The sequence below is a fragment of the Bacillus rossius genome, chromosome 1, assembly GCF_032445375.1.
Source record: "Bacillus rossius redtenbacheri isolate Brsri chromosome 1, Brsri_v3, whole genome shotgun sequence".
Lineage (NCBI taxonomy): Eukaryota > Metazoa > Arthropoda > Insecta > Phasmatodea > Bacillidae > Bacillus > Bacillus rossius.
In genome coordinates, this window is record NC_086330.1 from 48,534,084 (window position 1) to 48,558,444 (window position 24,361).

The following is a 24,361-nucleotide window of genomic DNA, read 5'->3' on the forward strand; positions in this document are numbered from 1 at the left end:
CAATGCCCTCACATTGATTTTTTTAGCTCTTACTAAGTGAATAAGATAATGTTTATAATGTTATATGCTGCACATTACCCAATATATTATAAAATAAATCTTACACATGCTTTGAGGAAGGAGAACTTTAAATGTCCATATAATTGTTTAAGATAAATTTTATGAAAAAACATGGTGTAAATATGGGCACTCTTTAAATGGAGGCCCGTATTTACACCAGTGAAGAGTGCCCCTATTTACACCATCATCACCAGAGAAAGATGGCCTCTACCTCACATAACCTAAAAGCATGCTCGACTAGAGGGGTGCTTCTATAGGTAGCCTAGGATCTCTGATTACCGAAGACCACTGTGAATTTATTTTGAACTAACACAAAGTACATGAAAATAAAACGATTTCACATACCTGCCAAAGGTTTGCAGGCCAGAACAAACACCAATTCACACATTAACTGAAACTGTTTCCACCCTTCTTGAAATAAAGATTCCAACTGATTGCTGCTATCATATAGCAACAATGGCCGCTGTTTACATTACTGGCCGCCAGTCTGCAGCATTTCCAATATCCTCTTCTTGAGGGGTGTCCATATTTACACCTGTGCCCGTTTTACACCTTTTCCTCTATTATTAATAGAAGAACCAATGTAACATGCAAACCTTTGGTAAACACTGGTAGAGAATTGTTTGGAATAACTGTAATGCTATGCATATACTGACAATGTAAGAAACTTTCAATTTTATTAATTGTTTGCATAAGAATTAATAATTTAAAAAAAAATCATAGAATAGGCCTTTATAGACTGAAAACCTTTCACGTAGTTTCAAGTCGCGTACATAAAAGTTTTTTAATATATATAAATACCAAATATTGTTGAATATATTTAACATTTTTATACATGTTACAACACACATATAATAACAAACCTATATAGTATATAAAAAGACAAACGCCAAATTTTAGCATTTTGTATTTCTTTTCTCTGTGTGAATAAAATATTAGTTCTTAACGTATTTGCTAATACTGTACTATATTTCTAAAAAAAATTACGAAAACCCCTGACATCGTCACCATAACAATGATAAATTTGCAAAATAATTAAGGCACATCTTTTAATGCTACAAAGCACACTCTTAAGAGAAATGTTTTAAACTTATGTTGGGATGTAACTAATATCTTAAAAGCATTGTGAAACCGTTACTTTGAGGGAAACCTTAATATACCGAACACCATACCATCCTTTAATCGAGTACGATTTTCGCTTCTTAAAACCCATTTGTCTTCAAAATGCACTGTACTGTGTAAGTACATAATAAATCAGTCTTAAAATAAGTTAATTATTTTGTCTTCCTATTTCGTATTTTAATTGAGATAAATATCAGATAAGCATGTGTTACTTGTATCACATCAAGGTATTATTTATCAGTAATTAATATTTCATTTTATTTTTTTGTTAACTAATGTGCATAGGGCAGTGCACTAGACATCACTACCTGTGTGTAGTGTTGCGTTACACTTTTTAACGCATTAGAGTTTACATAAAATGATAAATCCAAAATTTCGTTTAAAAGTATAAATATCAGCAATCAATTTAATTAATGTTCAGTATAACTCAGTCAGTAAAACATTCGGAAATATGTATAGGACCTGTTAACCTAAATATTTGTTAACAGTTAAACTGAACTATGATGTGTTAGAGTGGTTTTCTCTCTCTCCGTATATTAGAGGTATGGGACATCAAAATACGCATCTGTCACCCATTTACTTTAAATACAGAATTATAAACTACATATTGTGAAAACATTCTGCAGCAGTTTTTGCTGAACGGTAAAACACGGATGAGAAGACAGACGAAATGTGTTTGGTAAGTGATGTTTCGTCAAATGAAATGGAACAGGACAGTGCTTATCAGAATGAAATTACAGAACTACTTTTGTGCAAGGAAATGTATTTTACAAAGACATTTCAAGAGAAATCACCTTTAAATGAAATAGATCTTGCTGACATGGAAGAAATAGACTTAGATTTAGAGGCCAGGCCCCTTTCAAGTGACGAAATTTCTCTTGAAGGGCTGAAATATGTTTCTGGCTATAAAGCTCACCGTTTCAGAAATAAATATCCTGACCTTAGCACTACGGATTTCAATTCGGAGGACGATGGCTGGATACATGTACAATCAAAGGGTAACTTAAAATGTCCCACTAATGAATTTTTTGAATTAATAAAGATCGCTGAAATGTGTTTTGATAATGTTCATGGCAACAATTTGTGCAAAAAAGAGCGGATTTTTGAATCACTGACTAAAATTATTTGCGGAACTACTGAAAATAAATATCCAGAAGAAGTTATATACTGTTTTGTCAGGACAAGAACGTATATGCATATCAAGTATTTGAACATGAAATATTTTAACGAACAAGACCAAAAACGCAAAGAAAGAAATAAGATGAGGAAAACTACCCTCTAAGATTTTTCAGTGTGATAGTGTCCACTTTCCTTCACCATAATATGTATGTTCATAATTTATTTACGATGTTTTTTAATTACTATATTTAAGAAAATCATTTATTGTGAATATCGCAGCAATTATGTAGGCTTAAGGTATTTATTGTATTCCAAATATTGATTGTGTCATTTTTATTGCCTTTATTAAAAATAATATATATGTTAACAATGTAACAAAATTGCGATATTTTTGTATTGCTATTGCAATTTCGTTTCTTGTAAACATTATTATAGACTTTATCATATTGAAATTAAATTTGCTATAGGGTTGTTTGTATTTTAATTTTACAGTTATAAGATTTTTTATATTGACGCCGACCGCCAATGCTCCTCTATGTCGCATAGACCGCTATGCCTCATCAACGTCTCCTAGAAGCGTGTGCACCGAACGCGCCCGTGCGCGCAGCAAAGTGCAGTTCGTGCGACGAGGCGAACGCCATACAACGAGTGCTACACCGGCGCAAGGATCCGGCCGGGTGTGGCATATCCTTCCGCCGCACTACAACAAATTGTTATAATTATGTTTTTCCACAGGATTTTATTAAACATTATTTTTTATTAATTAATAATTAAGTCTTTGCAAACTCATGTTTCAATGTGCGATTTGTCCCGAACCTGGCCGGTTCAGTTTCCCGCGAAATTCACACGTTTCCGCGGGAGGGCTGGCGGGGGAGGGGGGTCGTGCGCGGCGACACCTGCAGTGTCCTTCGAGAGCTCAACCAGGCCGGCAGCCTGCGCGCAACGCGGAGCCTTCAACCTTTGCATTCACCGACATGTAGTTTTCCATAGTGTAATTTCTTTTCAACCTTTTGTACAGTTCCGCGGTCGGCCTAAATTTACCATGAGGTACTTAACTTAATTCAATCAGTGCTCCGAGATGAGTGTTTTACGTCATACGTAAGTACTGTGGGGAGAGTATGTGTTTTTACGTCGGCGCTTCACGCCCAACCTAGCCTACAGGCTACTTAGTTTTGGCCCGCACGGGGCAGCCAGCAGGCGACACGTGCCATCCAACTTAATAACGATTCAGTCCCTGGGACACACCTAGACACCACGTAGAGTCGCCGGAGACACGGGCCTACGTGTTGCTAGCCCAGTTTATCAAGTGTAATGTGTTAGTGGAATAGTTGTTCGCCTAAGTGTAATTCGTCATGTCAGGGCTTATGTATCACCGTCGTACGGCAGTGCGCCACCAAACTTAATAACGATTCAGTCCCTGGGACACACCTAGTCACCACGTAGAGTCGCCGGAGACACGGGCCTACGTGTTGCTAGCCCAGTTTATCCAGAGCTAGGTATTAGTGTAGTGTATTGTGCTTCAAAATATCGTGTGCCATGTCAGTGTCTTTTGTAACTTTCGCGTCACGTATACGAGTCTGCCCCTCACGCGCATAAGAATCGTGAGCCGCCACTGAGGAAGTGAGCTGCGCGTGTGACTAGTCGCGTCGGGCAAACCGTTACGGCCAGAACGGGCAGCACCATGTATTGGGCTGTGCTGTATTAAATTCACCAACTATCTGAAGAGGTTTTGTGTTATTATTCAGGCGTCCCGATTGGCCTCAACAGCTCGGGTGGCCCTACTGCGTTGACCCCTACCTCTAGCCACAAGGCCGAACCTTCCCTGAGAACACGAACCTAACAAAATCTCGTCTAAATAGTCAGAGGTAGCGGGGACGGCGTCAATATGTTGTTTACTGTTTACAAACATTTGAAAAATATTTCCTTAACCATATTTCCATTTTCATGGCAATAGTCTTGTTAGCTTTTCGGGTAACTCTTCTACATGGATGATAAGATGGTGCGACATCTAAAACACATTACACCACCTTTACATAACTATAAAACTAAGAGGTGTTTTCTTTACATAATATTAAAGCACAATGTTTCCTTGTGGCGTAGGTGATTTATAATTTCCATTTATCTAGAAAAATGGGCTTTCAGAATGTTTTTTAACACACAGTGTTTCGGAAGGTTTTTGAAGAAAAAAATTGACTACCCCTTTTATTTTTTTGCAGCTGAATTCGGGCACGTGCATGAAATATAATTAATCCGTAGGAAGCGCAATGGTTTAAAGTATTAATGTTGAAGATTTGAAAAGATTAATTGAAATAGTGTGAGAGAACGAGCGAGTTGAGTGAGAAGATGTGCGGGAGTGGAGAGGTTAGCTCTTAGCCACATGTGCGCAGTTACGGACAAAAAATAATCCATTCCGCCTCCCCATGGCGAAGGATGAGTGAAAGAGAAACCTGCTAAACCTTCCCCTCCTCCGGGCACGATAGAACCTTATCGGCTGTGTGTTAGAGGGAGAGCGAGATACAATCTTCGAGGTTTTGTTAGTTACAGCTAGATAGCAGGCCGCAGAGCGACCACCAGCGACACCCTTCCTGTATGAAGGCCATCTCGCCACTGACGAGCTGGAACTAAGCTCCTGACCTCCCTACATAGTAACGGTCACCCACATAGGCATCTAGACTCTTTAGTGGTCATATGATACAAAATTCATTGTTTTCGGGCCTGTGACCGTTTTTTACCGCGCACCAATCGCCTTAATTGAATTATGGGTTCGAGCCTCCGGGGTTCCGTACCTTTAAATTTCATTACGTCTATTGGGGTCACGCCCGAGGCGCTCGCCTGACTCAATCTGGCTGGGCAAGGGGCGCATTCCGAAAACGGGATACGATACTGGCGGTGCGGAGCACGGGCTTAACGGCCATGGTTGGTACGACATCAGTGTAAACATTGATAGAAGAATGACCTAAGTAGCTATTTATGCTAAAACCACATATGTCACAAGCTAGCATTTTCGTACACGTGGCGGCATTGTATTTTACTTAATACGTAATTTTATACTCTATTTAACAACATACCTCAATGAAAATATGGCCAATAAATAATTGAATAAATAAACGCCAGATATTTTCCAGTTTCCACCTATGAAGCAATAAGCAAGTAGCACGCAAATAACCTAAAGTCTTGACGCCGTCCCCGCTACCTCCTATGATTTTTACGCGATTTTTGCTTGGGTTCGAGATCTCAGGGAGGGTTCGGCCTTGTGGCTTGAGGTAGGGGTTAACGCAGTAGGCCCCCCCGAGCTGTTATGGCCACTCGGGACGCCTGAAGGATAACACAAAGTTTCTGGAAGATATTTGATGAATTTATTACTGCACAGCCCTATACATGGTGCTGCCCGTTTTGGCCGTAACAGTTTTACCGACGCGACTAGTCACACGCGCAGCTCACTTCCTCAGTGGCGGCTCACGATTTTAATGCGCGTGAAGGGCGGACTTGTACACGTGATGTGGCGGTTACAAAAATACACTCTAACATTACGAACGATATCTTGACGAACAAAACACTTCACTAGTACCTAACACTTAATAAGCTGGGCTAGTGGCATGTAGGCCCGTGTCTCCAGCGACTCTACGTGATACTTAGATGTGTCTCAGGGACTGATTCGTTAGTACATTTGGTGGCACGATACCGTGCAGCGGTGATACCTAAACTCTAACATGACAGATTACACTTTGACGAGCAAACATTTCACTACTACATAACACTTAATAAACTGGGCTAGTGGCACGTAGGCCCGTGTCTCCGGTGACTCTACGTGATACCTATATGTGTCCCAGGGACTGATTCGTTAGTACATTCGGTGGCACGTGTCGCCTTCTGGCTGCCCCGTGCAGGCCAAAAATAGTTAGATGGTAAGCTAAGTTGGGACGTGAAGCGCCGACGTAAAGTCTCGTAGACTCCCCACAGTACTCACGTATTATGTAGAAATGAGCACTGATTTAATTAAGTGAAATAATTCATGGTAGATTGAGGCTGGCCGCGGAACTGTACGTATATGATTAAGAAAATATACTATTGAAACTACATGTCGGTGAACGCAAAGGTTGATGGTTCCGCGTTGCGCGCAGGCTGCTGGCCTGTCGGCGCTCCTGAAGGACACTGCTGGTGTCGCCGCGCGCGACCCCCCTCCCCCGCCAGGCCTCCCGTGGAAACGTGTGAATTTCGCGGGAAACTGAACCGGCCAGGTTCGGGACCAAGCGCACAGTGAAACATGATTTTGAAAGGACTGAATTATTAATTGATGAAAATAATGTGTAATAAAAACCTGTGGAAAAATATACATAAATTAATTTGTTGTAGTGCGGCGGAGGGATATGCCACACCCGGCCGGATCCTTCCGCCGGCGTAACACTCGTTGCCTGGCGTTCGCCTCGTCGCACGAACTACACTTTGCTGCGCGCTTGAGCGCGTTCGGTGCACACGCCTTTGCGAGACATTGATGAGGCATAGCGGTCTATGCGACATAGAGGAGCCTTGGCGGTCGGTGTCTGTCCTAAACAAAAATACGAAAGAAAAATTTCCGCCATTACAAACGAGCCTTGGCAACGAATCGTAAACAAACATTGAGCAGTGAGCACACTAGCGCTCTTACGGCCGTGCACACAAACAAAACGTTGTTCAAGCATCTCTCTAATGAGTGCACATCCCGTGTAGTAATGGTAACTGGATAAATCATTATAGACGAGTTTGCAACCTATCCTGTTCGCGGTCAACGTCAATGTATTGAACCAATCGAGAAGTGACGGTCTGACAACAGACTCGGCCAGGCATTGGACAAGCAAGTGTATCAGTCTTAATAAAGTGCAGTAACTATTCAGTCGGTTTTCCTTTTATTTTTAAGACATCCTGGGTGGCCTGAACAGCTCAGGTAGTTTAAAATCGCGACGCACTCCTGCCTGCAGCCACGAGGTCGAACCTCCTTTTTTGCCCCCTGAGATTATTTTCACCTTAAAATTCACTCAAAACTTAATCAGGCAGCGGGAGTGTCGTCAAAATAATTTGTAGCAATTGTTTAAATTATTATTATGTCAGCGTAATGAACGATATAATTGTTGTAATTTCAAACGTAACATTAAGAACGCAAAGTTGCTGTTTAGTGTAGAGTGTCAAATGGTACCGTTCACACGAACACACGCAATCAAAGAGAACAAAGGTCAATTTTGTTTACAAATAATGAAATAATGGTCTAAATAGTTAAAGTTCAACAAAGCTGTAATATGGCAAACGTAAACTTTTATAAATGAGAAGTATGGCCGTGGGAAATATGCAATGTCGTGGTGTTTGTGGGAAGTGAAACGATGGAAATTTTCAAAACGGAGTGTTGAAATTTTTCGTGGTTGTTTGGTCCCTGCACGTGACTATTCATTTGTGGTAAAGTTACCAAGACCTAGAATTGATTCGTTTTGTGCAACAAGTAAAGTCCACCAAAAAATTATGGGTGTTTTGGACGTAGCAAAGAAAGCGGCTGCGTTCAAAGCCGTTGATGATTACGTCAAGGTAATAATAATAATATATTTTTTTGACATTAGTCGTTGCATGAAATTTCTTAAAGCTTTTCTCAATTCCAGGATAATTTATTTTTTTCTCTATACCGGGAAATGAAACATTTTTACATTTTAGAATATATTTTATTCACTTAAGTTTCTTACTAAATTTCCTTACACTATTCACCATAAAGCCCAGTACACATATGGAAATGATATGCAAGGGTAAATATGTAGAGTCGCGGTATATGCGAAAAAAATGCTAAAAATCCGAAAATACTTTTATTCTATGCTCTTTCACTTCCTCTTTTCAATAAACCCGGCGGAGATAAGAAATTCCAAATACTTTAGGAGATATCAAATTTTTATTTTCCATCACAATACCGACCATTGTTGCTGGTTTACGTTTATGATTTTTTTATTTTCGCGACGTAGGTAGAACGACTACATCATTTTCTACTAATGGCAAAGGAATTGTAGCCGCCTCTGCTCTAACGTAGGTGAGTTTTAACATTTCAAATTTTAATGTTTTATTTGTTGCGCAAGTAATAAGCAAAAAAAAAAAATTACGTGAGTTCCTACCGTTAATCCTTTGTCCCGGTTTGTTAGGTCAGGTCAGCTACATTATAAATACTTTAAAACTAAACAACCATTAAAATTAATTTATATTATTTTTAATGTCTGCTTAGTTTGAAAGTATTTATAATGTAACTGACCTGACCTAATTGACCATTTTAATTAATTAGGCATTCACGAACGGTAAATCAAGATGCACATAAAGTTCGCCATTCCCGATTACACCCGAACAATTTACCTTTGGCCAACCTCAGGTTTATTTATTAATATTTATATTTCTCTGTTTATTTTAATGTAGCTATACTAACCTAACTAACCGTCCATAGTGTTTTAAAGTGTTTTAATGTAGCTAACCTAACATAACATAACTATAATAATAATATTTTCAGATTTTAATAGATACTCCTAAACAAGCAACAATGTAGTCGTTCACCTACGTCGCGGAAAAAAAAAAATCATACTCGTCTCGTAAACAAGAAACAATGGTGGCCGCCTGAATTCACAGGTATTGTGATGAAAATTTAAAAATTCGATATCTCCTAAAGTATTTGGAATTTCTTATCTCCGCCGGTTTTAATGAAAAGAGGAAGTGAAAGAGCATATAATAAAAGTAATTTCAGATTTTTAGAATTTTTTTTTTCGCAAATACCGCTACTCTACATGTTCAAAATTAAAAAATTCCATATCTCCTAAAGTATTTGGAATTTCTTATCTCCGCCGGTTGATTTGAAAAGAGGAAGTGAAAGAGCATAGAATGAAAGTATTTTGGGATTTTTAGCATTTTTTTCGCATATACCGTTACCCTACATATTTACCTTTTATTTAAACTTATAGTTTCAGTGGCAATGATACAGCACCTGGAAGAAAGCAACACTTCCTGCCAAAAGGTACCTGCTGCTAGGGCAGTACTTAAGGACTCTCCAAGACCCTGCCTCTCTCCCTTTTGTTTCACTATTCATCCCTTCTTAACCTTAATCCGCCTGAACAGTTCAGCTCAATTTTTCTTCACCCAGTCGTACCAGGAGCATCTTTCTACCTTTAATATTAATATCCCGCATAAATATTTTATGATACTTTGTCCTCAGCTGCTCAGCATCATTCAGGGCTCCGTGTTTCTATGGCAACCATTATATTCATTCCATTTGCGTCTAATCTACCATAGGAACTGTCCAACTGAGTATTGCATTATTTTCTCATCACACACTCTAATGTTCTCAAATATGTGTTATGTTTTTGCTTGGTCATCTACCTACCTTACTCTCCCTCTCCCTGTTCAACTCCCTCCCTTCTGATCCTCGACCGCTGTCAACTGGCTCTGCTCTGCAGATATACCCCCTGTCTCACTCAGGAACCTAGACTAATTTCCTACCTTTGTATGGGTTTCCAGTTCGGTAAAGGCTCAGTCTCACACACTATGTTGCCTGTTTCATTTTATGGTCATTACTATTATTTGAGGGTTTTACTGGTAATTCACCACAATAGGTCTCTTGTTGTTAGGTCTCAAATTTTCTTAAGAGCTTTTTACTTAATGTTATCTATTTATGGCCATAAAAAAATCACACTGTTGTTTATAGTTACGGTTACTTGCGTTTGAGGATAAAGTTTATAAAATATCTGGTGAAAAAATAAGTGACCCAAAATAAAATTTTGAGATAACTAGGTATTGGAATACAGAAATGACAGGAAAACATCTTAACAATTATAATAATAAAATTAAAGACAAACTCAGAATGTGAGACAAAACCATAAGTATATAACTAAACGCATGTATAAAGGATCTTGGTGATTGATTGGACTGCTGAGTCATGTTTTGTGCCTTTTGGTTTTGTTCTAGGACAACGACATAATTGGAATAGGGAGTGGCTCAACTATTATTTATGCTGTGGAAAGGTTAGGTAAGGCATTGGTATAAATTAAACATTACCTACCAACCTCCCAGTGTCCTGCCAGAAGAAATTATGGTGATACTGTACTTAAAAAACAAACTTGTGTTCCCTTGCTAAACCATGACATATTGGAAATGAGATGTAATTTAGTAGTAGGGATTGAGTATATATAGGAGTATACCAAGAATCACACATGTCTGCAGATCAAAGTTTTACACTTGAGGAAAATCAGAATCTGGAAGATTTGTTAATTGAACTGTAGAGATGTTAGTGTTCTTTTCAGTTACTGTTATGACCCCTTATTGGTTTTTATGACATCAAGTAGACAGATTTTCCTTTGAAAAGTTATATTTTGAGTGTTTTTGTGATGAACAGTAATGAATAAGAGCAACTGGATTTATAACAACAGCAAAATGGTTAGTTTAAAATTAGTGCTTAGCTGTATGAGCATGTAATATTTCAACTGAACGTTACACATAATATCTTTGTTCACATGTTCATTCCTATTCGTGTAAGCTACATCTAGTCATTTGATTCTATGTCATAATACCAGGAGTGTGAATCTTGAGTCTCAGACCAGTTCAGTTCAAACTGAAGAAATTGTACTGGTTGTAATATTGATGACTGTGACATTGGGCACCTAATGCAAATAGAAATAAGAAAATTATATAAAACTCTACTTTTTAATAACAACAGAAGTTGCAAAATACATTACATGTAATAAGACTTCAAAACCGTAGGCTCATACAGGGCAGTGCACACACATATAGTACCGACATTCAACCCTGCGAAGGTTCAGCGGATGTCCGGAGGGGATACAAGGGCAGAAAGCCACTGGATGTGAAGCAAATTTATCAATGCAGCTTAATTTAAGTTGATTTTTTGTTTTGAAAATATTAATTACCTAAAATTAGTGTTACTAGACATCACTATAAAGGAAGTACTATTTTGCAAAGTGACATGCTACATAATAATTATTCAGAATTTTTTATGTATTCACTTTTTTTTATTGCCAGTAAGAATTTTTAATTATTTTATAATTATAGCTAGTCAGAAATAAAATGTTACAACAGAACATAACTTACAGTGATACTATCTGAGGAACACTTTACAGTGCTCTTGCTCTGAAAATTTATGCCATCTTCATATAAAAAAAGTTTTAAGTCCAGTGGTTAATTTGTTAAATGTGATGCTACTATAATAATAATAATTATTTTCATTGTAGTTTTTAATTTTAAATATGATTTATTTAGTGTTTTTTCTTGTTTGTGCCCTATTTCAAGCATTTGTAAGTTTCATTTAACTCTAAATATGTTTTTTTTTCTCCCCAGATTGTATAACATTTTGGTATGGCACCCTTACAATTGAAGTTTTTTTCTTCTTTAGAATCATTAGATTCCATTCTAACGTAAGATAAGTCAGATGGAAGTATGCTTCCAAATTAATTGCTTGTGTATGATGTTTTTTTTCCCCTTCTGTTAAGCATGCAGTTAGTATGCAAAAATTGAGATAGATGTAATTGGATGAGAGAGATAGAAAATGATCGGTAGATTGAGAAAGACGGATATAGCCTAGTTAAGGGGATAGAATTGTTAGTTGAAATTGACAAATACCAATAAGTTGAAAGTTGTTCCAAATTGGGAAGTGAACTCTTCCTGAACTTCTTGTATAATAATAATCTAATGTTATAAGAAAAAAAATAGTTCATTAATTAGGATGCTGGACAGATGGATGTTAAAAGTAAAGGGTGATGATGTCTCAATGGATTGTGTTGATGAAAATGTGAGCTTTATGTGCTTAGCTGAAAGAGTGGAGAAGGAGCGCTTGCGGCTGGTGTGCGTGCCGACATCGTTCCAGGCAAAACAGCTGATCCGGCAGTACAAGTTGACGCTCGGTGAACTGGACGCTCACCCAGAGGTACTGGTTCACTGTATTGGCCTGTTTCAATGGATTGCTTAGAGCAGATTATTTGGCCAACTGGGCCGTGGGCCGGATCCGGCTAGCAGCAACGCTATTCATGGCCCGCCTAAGTAATCTTTCAACAAATAAATATTATCATGTAGGTATATGTCGCATATTAGCATTTTTTGTTGCATATGTATAATAAGTTGGCAGGAGATAATGTTATGAAGCTGTTGTATCCTCACAAAACGTTGAAAGATATTTTTATTATTATTTATTATTTTTGTACATTATGCATAGAGACAAGATAATGTCATGAATTGTGATAAAACTGAACTGCATGTTGAAACACCGCGTAGCACTGAAATGTAAGTTAAGGTAAATGTACCAGTAGTCGTCATGCTAAGAAGAGTTTTAGAAAAAAAAATTGTGTACATAACCTCATGGTGTATTACTGCCCCTACATGTTTGTTTTTAACCTCAAACTTTACTCTACAATGCTATCCAACACTCTTCGATAAAAACAAATAATTTTTGTAGATTTATAATTTTGAAAAAAGTGTGATTTCGAGCCAGTAGTCATCATGCAAATTTTCGTGTTTTGCCAGTGTTCGTCACATGTTTGTGCCAGTAGTCGTCATGTGCGATTTCGGCTGCATTAGTTTTAATTCATGGATCCAGAATGATAGTATTGTACTATTTGGGCTTCAAATTTTATTTGGTACTATATTTTAAACATCAAAATGGCAATTCATAAAGACCGTTTAGTGATATAATGAATAATCCTCATTAAATTTTGAATTTACTTACAGCACTCATGGAACAAAGAGGGACAGCACAACTAACATGAAAATGTATAGAGCTGTAGCAAACCGTATGTATTCGTTACTGAGTAACGGGTGCGCCGTCTAGTAACGAGTAACGAAACGTTACACACGGCTGCATTTTGTTACTCGCATTTCTCGTATATTTTATGCATGCGCGCGCATATTCGATGAATTTACGTTACAAAGCACGATGTTTGTTTATTAAGTAAAGTATAATTTGTAAATTCCACGTCTAAGTTTTTTTACTGTTTATTAAAGGTATTATGTGTGTAGACAAAGTTTGAGATTGGAACAGAAACAACGTAACAAAGTATTTTTTTGCAAATTAGAAATATGTGTGTTTTTGTTTTTCACTATCGCGTATTTTCACGTTTTTTTTTGTTCTTATCTTAAAAGAGATATAATAAAGCCGCTCTAATGAGATTTAATTGTTTCTTGGTTAACAAAAACTGTTTAATTGTCAAATATTGTTAATTGTTTATATTCTATTTATTATTATTTACGCGACGTCATACTGTACGCGTACGCAATACGACTCAATTCATTGCTGCAACATAACATAGCATGTTATGCGGTATCAGAAGTAAAATTTAAAAATGAATCAGGGCCCATCTTCCTACCCAAGGGCGATTTGCCTTTGTGTTTATCGTACAATGTGTTTCTTGGCACACTATTTTTTTCCTCTGCTCGTTTTATACTCATACCATTCGCTACATCTTTAAGAGCAGCTTCCATGGCTGACTCTTCATACAACAGTATTTTCCGTTTTGGCATTTTGCCCTGTAATTAAAGAACGAGACACATGACAATGTTTAATTTAATTATTAATGTCAAAATATTTATCGAATGACCCCTGAATTAATGTAAACAACAATGCCTACAAAATTTCTGCAATCAATAAAGTAAAGTAATTTCCGACCCAGAAGTCGTCATACACATGCATCGGAAGTCGTCATAGGTGACGACTACTGGATCTGAACATAATAATGTACTTTGTCTATCAACAACAAAGAACCAATATTATTTAAGAACTCTAGGGTGTAACTTAGCACAACTTTAAATAAAATATTAAATGTACCAGTGCTCGTCAGGTATGACGAACACTAGCAATACAAGGTTTTTATTGATCCAGTTTTCGTCACCCTAACTAAATCATACAAAGAAAACGAATTTTTTTAAATAAACACTTTCACCTCTTCAAGAACATTTAACTAACACATTCAGCACAAAACATCACGAATAAACATGAAAAATTACAGAACTAGAAGTAAAAATGTGCACTTACGTCCTTAGTGTTTTAGTATAGGAATTCCCCTATTTATCTTCACTGCTCTACGAACTTTTGATGCATGGACTTTTTTTTGATTGAAAATAGTGTTTGTTCCGAAAACTATTGTGGTAATTTCAGCTAGAACGTGGACCAAATTTTTGTCAATATTTAAGTTGGCGATATATTGAGCTACTTCTCTATTATTTACATTTGAAGTTGCTAGTGACGACCATTGGAGCAGTGACGAGTACTGGTGCACTTACCTTATATCATGGAATTAAGTAGCATTTAACCAAAACGTAATTCAAATGGTAAAAAAAAATAATCTTTTAAATTTGAAATTCAAGGAATGCCCTTATTTCAGGACAAAATATTGTACCTAGGTAAGTGCATGGATCAAAGAAATATATATTTTTAAATTGTGCATTTCTTATTTAATCAATTTTAAACCATAAAAATGTGCTAATTTATTTTTATTGTTCTGAATGTATCTGTTTTAGAATAATTTATTAAAAATTATTTTACTGTAAAAATGCAGCATATAAGTTTTACACTTATTTTGGTGGAGCAAGTATTACAAAACAGGTTTTATGAAAATTAAAACAATGCTGAAGTGCTCTTTTTTAATAACAAATTGAACTAAAAATAAAACCATGATAAAAGCTTGTCTCTAATTATGCATTTTTTCATGGTTATTCATCTTAGATTTAATTAATTTATTTTTTGTACAAATGGTTTATAAGATAATTATTTTATATTTCTTCATCACATGCCACATTTTGTATTAAGTTTACTCAACATAATAATACAACATAAAAAAAAAAGGTTGTATAATACATTTAATACTTATTCATACATTTCTGGCCCTTGGTTTATTTAAAAAAAATATATTTCTGACCCTTGAAAAGAGAGAAGTTGGACATCACTGGTTTAGAAGAACCAGATTGGGTGGTGAATTTCATTGAAATAGAAGTCGGGACAGAAAATGTAGCTAATTGACAGTGAAGCAACAAAACAAGAGAGTCGTCAGAAACAGTGATCGCTATGCATCGCACCCACGTGGCAAGGCTTGTGGGTTTGATCCCAACACCCTGATAAGACTCGAGTGTATGAACACCGAGTCAGCACTTCAGTTGATAGAAAATATAGCAGTAGAACTGTTGTTTAGTTGTTCTGATATCTTATTTTATAGTAATTCTTACATCTATGGCATAGCTTGTGCTAAAATTTGCTCTATGAAAATATTTGGATAAAACTAATTTTACCATTATTATGCATATACTGTACAATAATTGGTCTAGAAATTTACTATTATTGTGTTTTAACTTTTGAGGAAGTAATCATGTTTGTATTTTTTTATTTATTTAAATGGTGCTTATATTTTACATTGTTAGACTTCATGTCTCATATCTATTGTGTGGCATCCACAGAACAAAAAAAAAATGTATAAATAAATAAAAATCATGGATATCCCATCTCCTTAAGACTCTGTGCATAACTGGTAAAACAAAAAAAAAAACTTTCCTTTACATAATTACAATTATGTATGTAGAGTTATAAAATAAAATTAAAGAACTAATAAAATTCTTAAAATATGTTATCCATGACCTTTTACATTTGATGAACCATATTATTTTATTACTTTGCATCAATAATTTTTATATATTATGAATGTAAGAATAAAATAGTGGTATTTCCTGTTTGATTATGTAACTATTAAGACATTTTTTCTATTTACATTACTAATTCCAATATATATTTCACACCCACAATTTATTGCTGTTTTGATTTTAGTATTATTTGTGTTGTAAATATTTGTTAAAAATTATTCTATTTAAAAAATAAATTAGTGGTATTGTTAAATTTTGCCTTTTTAGTGAAACACACGGGACCAATCAAGAGACGTTTTAATCTGGTGGCTGTTAGTTGCAGGATTTTGCATTCTCTGAGGGTAGCCACTGACTTGGAGAGTAACGTGCTAGTCTTTGTGTTCTCATTTTCAGATGGGCTTGTAATTTTAGTGTTCTAATTTTTAGGTTGTTGTTATATCTAGAATAGTTATATCTCATGAAGTACATGGCCTCTAATTGTGTGTCCATATGTAATGTGATACAGAGTATTTAAATCTACTAACAACAACATTATTAATATGAAAATTTGACCGAGGAGAGAGAGAAACAACCCCATTAATAGGGGCTGGAAAAATCAGCATCTATTATTTTTTAAGTAAGCATTTTTATTGCAACTTATTTAAAACTTAATATTTACATTCCAAATGTTTGTTAACTAAATATCTATATTATACAAATACATACAAATAACCCTCTTGGTTATGTACAAAAAAAAATTTTCTTCATTCATTTTTAATTAAAATTATATAAAAAAAATTAATTTTACTAAAAAAAATCCAAGATGGTGACTTCCAACAGACAAAAACAAATTGACAACCTCCAATAGATGAAAACCAAATGGTTGCTGTGATGTAATTTCCAATATTTCTGAATCCAAGATGGCGACTGGGATCTAAGATGGCGGCCGTAACATCACAATCTAAGATGGCGGCTGACCATCCATATCCACACAAAGGAACCAGGTGTAGGAAATGCATTCATATACAGCTATTGGCTTTTTATTCGGGAGAAAGTAGAGGAAAACATAAAATCTTGTTCATGCTACCTTTGAGAAAAGTAGATTTATATGAGAAAATTTACGTACACTGCTAAAATGCAGTTATATTAAAACAAAGAACCATCACCAGAATTCCTCACAAAAATATGTTAAAAAGAAGAATACCCAGAAGGCAAATCTTTAAACTTATGGAACTTATAAAAGATTTAGGAAAACAATTACTTGCACAGAGACATAAAATTAGAAATTGAAACAAAATAACTAGAAATCCAAGAATCAAAGCATTAATTTCCTTCTTAATAAATACTCAAGAAATCTTGCCTATTATTATTGAGACTATATCAGAATAAATGAAGATTCTTAGACAACTTGTTTTTCATACCATATTTAGTCATTAAATTAAAAATCACAATGTAATTTTTGTATGCTAATCATACTTAATTAAAATATTTAATTAATTACTTAAATACTTAATTAAATATTTTTGCTATAAATTAAGGACTAAGAGGATTTACCTCACACACTCGCCAAAGCAAGATGCAAACGAGTGTAGCCTGTTTTGTTTTCATTTTATTAATTAGACAATCATACATCTTTGGTCTGTGAGATGAGAAAATCTGCAGCAAAGATGGTGGACGTGTTGTGTTTGTGTATTAACGGAAGTGCAGGTAAGTATAAAGAGTCAAAATTAAATTTAAATAATTTAATTATACATATGCATGTGTCCTAGACAAACTTATAAGTATGTCTATAAGATGAATATGATCACTGAAGTCTACAAGCCAGGGTTTTTTCTTTCAAGTGTGAGAAGTTACATTTTATACATCAATATTGAAAACTGACAAAAAATATGTAGCAGATATGTGGAATTTTATAAAGGATATTTTTACAAATGATATTTTCAACTAATTTAGTTAAAAAAAAAAGTTTATTCAGAGAATTAGCTAACATAGCATTTTTATTGTAATTTAGCAAAAAAAATCTATAGTAAGATGCTAATTTTTCCGGCCCCTACCCATTAAGGACATACACAGAAAACAATTGAAATTATATGGTCTGTAAATTGGAAAAAATGAAATTAATATTGAAATAAATAAAAGGTGTTTTTAAAAGGAAAACAAATGCAATCTCCAAATCAAAAGAAAATTCTAATGTGTCCCATGTAGGACTCAACCAGTACTCTTCAAACTCTTTCGTTTAGACTTATCCATTTCGTAGACAAGTTCATGTATCACACATGACATAATGGATTTAGACACAAATTATTCACACCATCATTTTTTTTTTTTTGTATTTTGGTGCTGCATAAATTTTGTTGTTAGGTACTTTTTTTTTAGGTTTTGAAATAATCATTGTTAAATTTTTAGTGTTTATCTACCTGCAATTTTTTTCTGCAACTGATTAAGATGTGAATTTTGTTTTGGGTATGTTTTAGTTGAATTGTGTCATTGATGGTGCTGATGAAGTGGACTCGAACATGACTGTGATTAAGGGTGGAGGTGGCTGCTTGACTCAAGAGAAGATAGTAGCATCATGCACTGATAGACTGATAATCATTGCTGATTACACGTAAGGTTAATGATCTCATAAAATAGCAGTACATGCTTTAAAAAAGAGAGATGTGTATGTGGCAGGACTGAAGTTGAGCCCGCCAAAGGTTGAAACTGGAACCTGAAAAATTATCTTTAAGTCACTACTACAAGTAGAGGCATCAGTATTGGTAGAGCAGGTACTCTGGAAGGTCTCCATCCTGTACAGGAAGGGTAAGGGGTGTAAGATTTATCTAACGGCAAAGAATAAGAACAGGTTATTCCACTACAATCATTTCCCTTTTTATTACGATTAAATAAATAGAATAAATAACAATCTTTACATAAATAAATAATAGATTATCTCACTTTACACACACTTGCACACCAAAGAAAAGATCCCTGGATCCTTTAAAATGAACATTAAATCTTAGACTACTTATTTTAGGACTAGAACGAAGTTTCATCTAAGAGTCAAAATCTCTTTCACGCCAAAAATAACATAAATAGAAACCTGTACAAATGGCCACAGACCTTAAGTGTAGCATCTACATTCATTTAAATTTTACTTTTGGGGCCTTCTTCCTGTTAACTTCAACTCCATCAATGTCCTAGGCAGCCTCACTTTTCCCATTATCTGGACATAGTCAAGTTGAATTGGATTGGCAGAAGCTGATTGTGCCAATATTTAGTTGTAGGCCTATCTGCGCTTCTGCCAATATTTGATAAAACCGTAATTTTTGGCTGATACAACTTTAAATGACAAAATGGGCTGCTGCAAACATAATAGTATGCAACTGCTTACGTACTTAACTTTTGTTTTGTGGAAATTTTTGTTTTTGTAATCATAACCTGTATTTGAGATTTGCATATATCTCATCATCATAAACAACTTGTAACAGCTAGCTCACAATCGGTTTAGATTGCACATACATAAAAAAAAATACGGAAGAAATTTGTTGGGTGCCAAGAACAGTTTAAGTTTCATAGAATATTACTTTTTGAGGTTCATTCTGTATACTTCAAAGATGGTATTGCAAAAAAAAAAAAAATTCAGGAATAAAGTTTGTCTATTTTTGTCTTTACCAAACACAGTTAACACAATAAATTTTACATCATAAGCACAAAAAAACTTGCAGTACTAACAAAAATTTCTCTAACAATTCACTTGGGGACAATATTTTACTCACAGTTTGTTAACGAAAATCCCATGATCACTTGCGACACACATTACAGATGGCCGACAAACCTTTGTCTGCTCAGCGTGCCACAGATTCTCCAGAATGGCTCCAACTGGGCCTATGGTGCTGTCTGTGGTCATGTGGTCACACCCTTCTTTTTAAAAAAAATGTACAAAACAATGTTCCTCAGCACGTTCCAGATAACAGACGTGAAATTCTTCTCAACACTACATAACATTGTTACATGCGTGCTAGGAGGCAAGTCCACGACAGGTGCCAAGTACTTGAGCGCACCTTCCAGCGAGTCTGGTCAGCTGCCTCGCACGGGCACTGATGTCATGCATGCCATGCGTGCTTGGCCAGATTACAAGGGTCTGACTAACCTTCTTCTTCTGCTCCCCGCTCACTGTCTCACCTCGGACTATTTTCACTGACACTTTAAGCGGCCTGGCAATTCAGCTGGTTTCCTGAGGCAGCCGCACGAATAAACGCTGCCTTTCTGGACTTTTTTGGCAGCCGCTCTCTTTCCTTCGAGAAGGACAATATGGGGATGTAAGCAACGATGACGGCCTCCGCAGGAGTTCCAAGGGTTCTGAGAGTAGAGGAGAAAGTGTCTCCCCCTCGGGGAGTGATACTGGCGATACCCGTGCGATCAGTGAGTGGTGAAGAGGGCAAGAGGCCCTTGGTGAGCGAACCGGACCTATCGGGAGGCGATACTAAGAGTGAAGGCCTGGTGAGCCAGTCAGGTGCGACGAGCGATAGTTGGGGACTGTACTGCGGCGCGGTGTGGGTGAGAGTGCGAAGGAAGCGGACAGAGGCGGACAGAAGAGCGAGTCACTGTCGAGCCAAGCTCCAGTGGATAGTGTTAATGTTTCAATGATCAGTGTAAGACTAATTATTGTGGACAGAAATCTTGAGTGTAGTAATTGAATTTATAGGGTAGACATTAGTAATAAATAAAATTGTACTAATTAATTAGGCTATCCCTTATGAACCCAGTAGTTTTCCCCACATTATTCGTAACAATATGTTAAAATTGGAAAGCCGCCACTCACGTTCCAATTTGCAGATGCCCAAGTAGCAAATAACATGGCCAACTTTCTTTCTGAGGGCCCTCATGTGACATAATTTTCAACCTATACAGAACAACTTACAATTTTGTCCACAAAAAACATCTAGTTAGTTAATTTCCCCCACACCAAATACTCCCACTTATATTGATTCAATTAGCAAAACTATTGCATCATCCTATTTTCAGAAAATAACCCTAGCAATAAAACACAGAAGAAAAACATGAAATCACATAAAACTTAATGAGTAATAAAAATTAAGTAAAAATTTTTAAGTGACTTTTTCATAATAAAGTAAACAAACAATCAGAAATATTAAAAACATTGTTTAAAAGTAAATTATTTTCATCAAACCTGTTGCAAATGCACAAATACTATTCAAAAGAATATACAACTATTATTTCTGATCATAAAAACTTAATAATTAATTAGTAAACTCAATTACATAGTGGGAAGGGCAGTAACCTGCATTTTTACACTCTTTAGCTTTTACTGCTTTGCATTTAAGTGGTGGAAATGACACCTGGCCCAAGCAGATATGAGATGTAACCATTTCTAAAAACACTTAGTTTTCGAAGTGAGTTACGTCGAAGTAAGTGTTTGATTGTGCAGACTTTTGCTCTGCATTGCACGTTGATTACTTTTGTAACTTTTATTTTATTCAAAGGAACATTATATCTGTATTAGCAAAAAAAAACAAGATATCGTTAAAGGTAATGTATTTGTGTTTCTGCAGATAGGCTGAAAACGGTATCGGCTCAGCTCTAATCACGGCACTGCTCTTCAGACACTATGATCTCTTGAAGCATGGGTTATGTTCTGATTAAAATTGGAATTCATTTTTTAAACACTTCTTTCATAATTGGTTAGCCTAAAATTAGTGTGTATGTTAACTTAAATTGCAAGCTAGCCTCCTTAAGTGGTGTAAAATTAAAAAAAAAAAACTTGTTTGGCTAGAAATTAGCACTGGCTAAGTTATTTTAGATATAATTTCTAAATCTATAAGAACTTATATAGTTGAATTGACAATATAAAATATAAAGTTTAATGTATGTTAAAAATGTTCACAAAATTTCTGACAACTTTCTGAAGTGAGCTGACTAAATTGTGTTTCAGGAAAAAAGTAAGCTATTTGGGTGAGCAATACACAAAAGGCGTACCCATCGAAGTTATCCCTTTAGCTTGGGTGCCTGTCAGAAGGAAGATAGAGAAACTTATGGGTGGCCAAGCTGAGCTCAGGATGGCAAAAGTGAAAGCAGTAAGTTTTCGGTGTACTATAATGCATATTATACATATTATTATAATACATACATTTAGTGGTAAAGTTAAGTAATTTGAACCTATATAAAATACCACTCTCCACATTTTAATAGAATGTAATTAATTTAATATTATGCATACAACTTCATTGCTTGTAGTTGAACATAGTAATTTTAGTTTTAAGTGTAAGTATTTCAACTTATTATTTTCAAACAGAAGGGATAAGTGTGTTTGAATGTTAGGTTATTAAATTGGGCTTTGCAGAGTATTCTTATGGCATGATGTTTTTCTGGGTGACCTAATTCTGTATTTTACTGTCTTAAATATTTTTATATAGTTTCTGTTATTTGGTTATTTTATTTAGCAAATCTTTATTTACTTTTTGACTGGTGTTCACATTGCTTGGCTATTATTTATGTAAACATATTTTCCGGTAGTTTATTTAATTTAAATGATAATTTTATAACTATATTTTTATGTGTGTATTTCATGGTGTGTTTGTGAAGTTTTTAGAATGTGGGACAGTGGTTTCTGTGAAAGAGAGAAAGAAAGTAGATGTATGATGCCGTGGCACCGTTGCATTCTGGGTTAGGAAGAGAAAAAGATGATCACCAGGACCGTGGGAAAGCCGTCTGACCGAGGAACCATAGATTAGTAGTCATATGAAGAGCATTTGTAGCCTGTAGGAAGATGTTTTACTGGGGAAATCTACATTTTTCAAGGATTCTGTATATGTTTTTTACTGTGCTTTGTTTGGCTAGTCATTGCTCGGATGTTGCCATGATATGCTTAAGCTGGTTGGTGGTTTACAAATCTAACATTTAATGTATTGAGGAGGATAACTTCACATCTGTGATCCGGGCCGTGCCTTTTCTGGCCTTCTTTCAAACATTGTTTGGAGTATTTCCACCACAGACATCAGCATCAGCATAAGCCTTCGGCAAGGCTTTGGTGTGCCTTTGTTTTCGCCTGAGAATACTATTGTTTTCGAACTGTCGTGAGTTCAATACATTAAGGAAGTAAACTAACTGTGAATAACTTGCAATTTGTTTCCAAGTGAAGAAATGCCTTGGTGAGGTTAAATTTTTGTATGGAATTATTTCATTGTGGAATTTTGGTAATAAAATAATAATAAATTAATAAATCTTTATTTCCACTTTTTGTTTATTTTTACAAGAACATCATCATAACTTCTTAAATAACATTGACTACCTTAATTATCGTGAACTATTTTGAACTGCCGCTCATAGTACTGAATCAGTTTTCCAAGTGTTTTATTTACGTGAACACAATTACCGGAGAGGTCTGGATTGTCACATTTGGTGCCCACATTGGCTAGCTCAGATTGGTCTAGATTGTACATACATAAATACTTGAAATAAATTTCTAGGTTTGAAAAATTTATTTAGGTTCCCACAAAAGTGTTATTGTCAGTAATTAATTACTTAAATAATGTCTCACTGACACAAACTAATTTAAATTTTTACTATTTTTAATTATTCTTCACTGTATTCACAAGTCTTCTGACCACGAAAAATCAAGTACGTTACAAAAATACAAATTTGTAGCACAAAACACCTCACTGTCTCAAATAACAAATTCACTGTTTGTTGTTATGAAAAGTCCAAAATTAAATACTGTTAGAAAGTAAATCCCATTATTGCTTGCGACTCACAGTATATGCCGAAATACTTCGTCCTCAGAACAGTGATTTCAACCTACCATTTATGTGGGCTATTACAGACAACCGAGGCCAAAATTTGTTAACTAAAAGTTGGAAAAGAGGAAAGGGGAAAAAAATGGTTAAATATACATGGTATACCGTATTTACCCGCATATAGGTCGCGGCAATTTTACCAGATTTGATGGGGAAAAAATGAAGTGCGACCTATATGTGAAGAAAAATTTTTTAAAATTTTTTTAAATTTTTGAGGTTTTTTTTTTAATATTTTGCTTTAAAATGCGAAAAAGAAGTTTATATAATGACGCGAACCCCGCTACCTCTATTAAAAGTTACGTGGTTTTAGTATTGTTCGAAATCTCAGGGCAGGTTCGTCCCTGTGGCTAGAGGTAGTGGTTCGACACAGTAGGGCCCCCGAGCTGTTTTGGCCACTCGGGACACCTGAAAATATCAAGAAAAGACCAACTGATGTCTGATTAATTTATTACGGCACAGCCCTATACATAGTGCTGCCCGTCCTGGCCATAACGGTTGTCCCGAATTGAATTGTCACACGCGCGACCACTCTCTCAGTGGCGGCTCACGATTTTATTCCCCTGTAAGGTCATACACTTGGACACGATGCGGTGATTACAAAACAAACCCTAACATGACATACTATAATCCTGATTAAAAAGTACACGGCACAATTACAAATACGTATCACAACAAAC

At 35.6% G+C, this 24,361-nt stretch overlaps 1 protein-coding gene across 1 annotated transcript in view; it reads left to right on the forward strand.

Annotated features, from left to right (window-relative positions):
- Nucleotides 1-7,456: 7,456 nt before the first annotated feature.
- The window catches only part of LOC134535594 (ribose-5-phosphate isomerase), a 28,354-nt gene continuing 11,449 nt past the window's right edge, over nt 7,457-24,361 (forward strand). Inside the window, exons 1-5 of the mRNA XM_063374802.1 lie at nt 7,457-7,851; nt 10,249-10,309; nt 12,102-12,217; nt 18,363-18,496; nt 21,824-21,965. Coding sequence (XP_063230872.1) covers nt 7,624-7,851; nt 10,249-10,309; nt 12,102-12,217; nt 18,363-18,496; nt 21,824-21,965 — 681 coding nt within the window. The 5' untranslated portion in view covers nt 7,457-7,623. The remainder of the gene's footprint in view (nt 7,852-10,248; nt 10,310-12,101; nt 12,218-18,362; nt 18,497-21,823; nt 21,966-24,361) is intronic.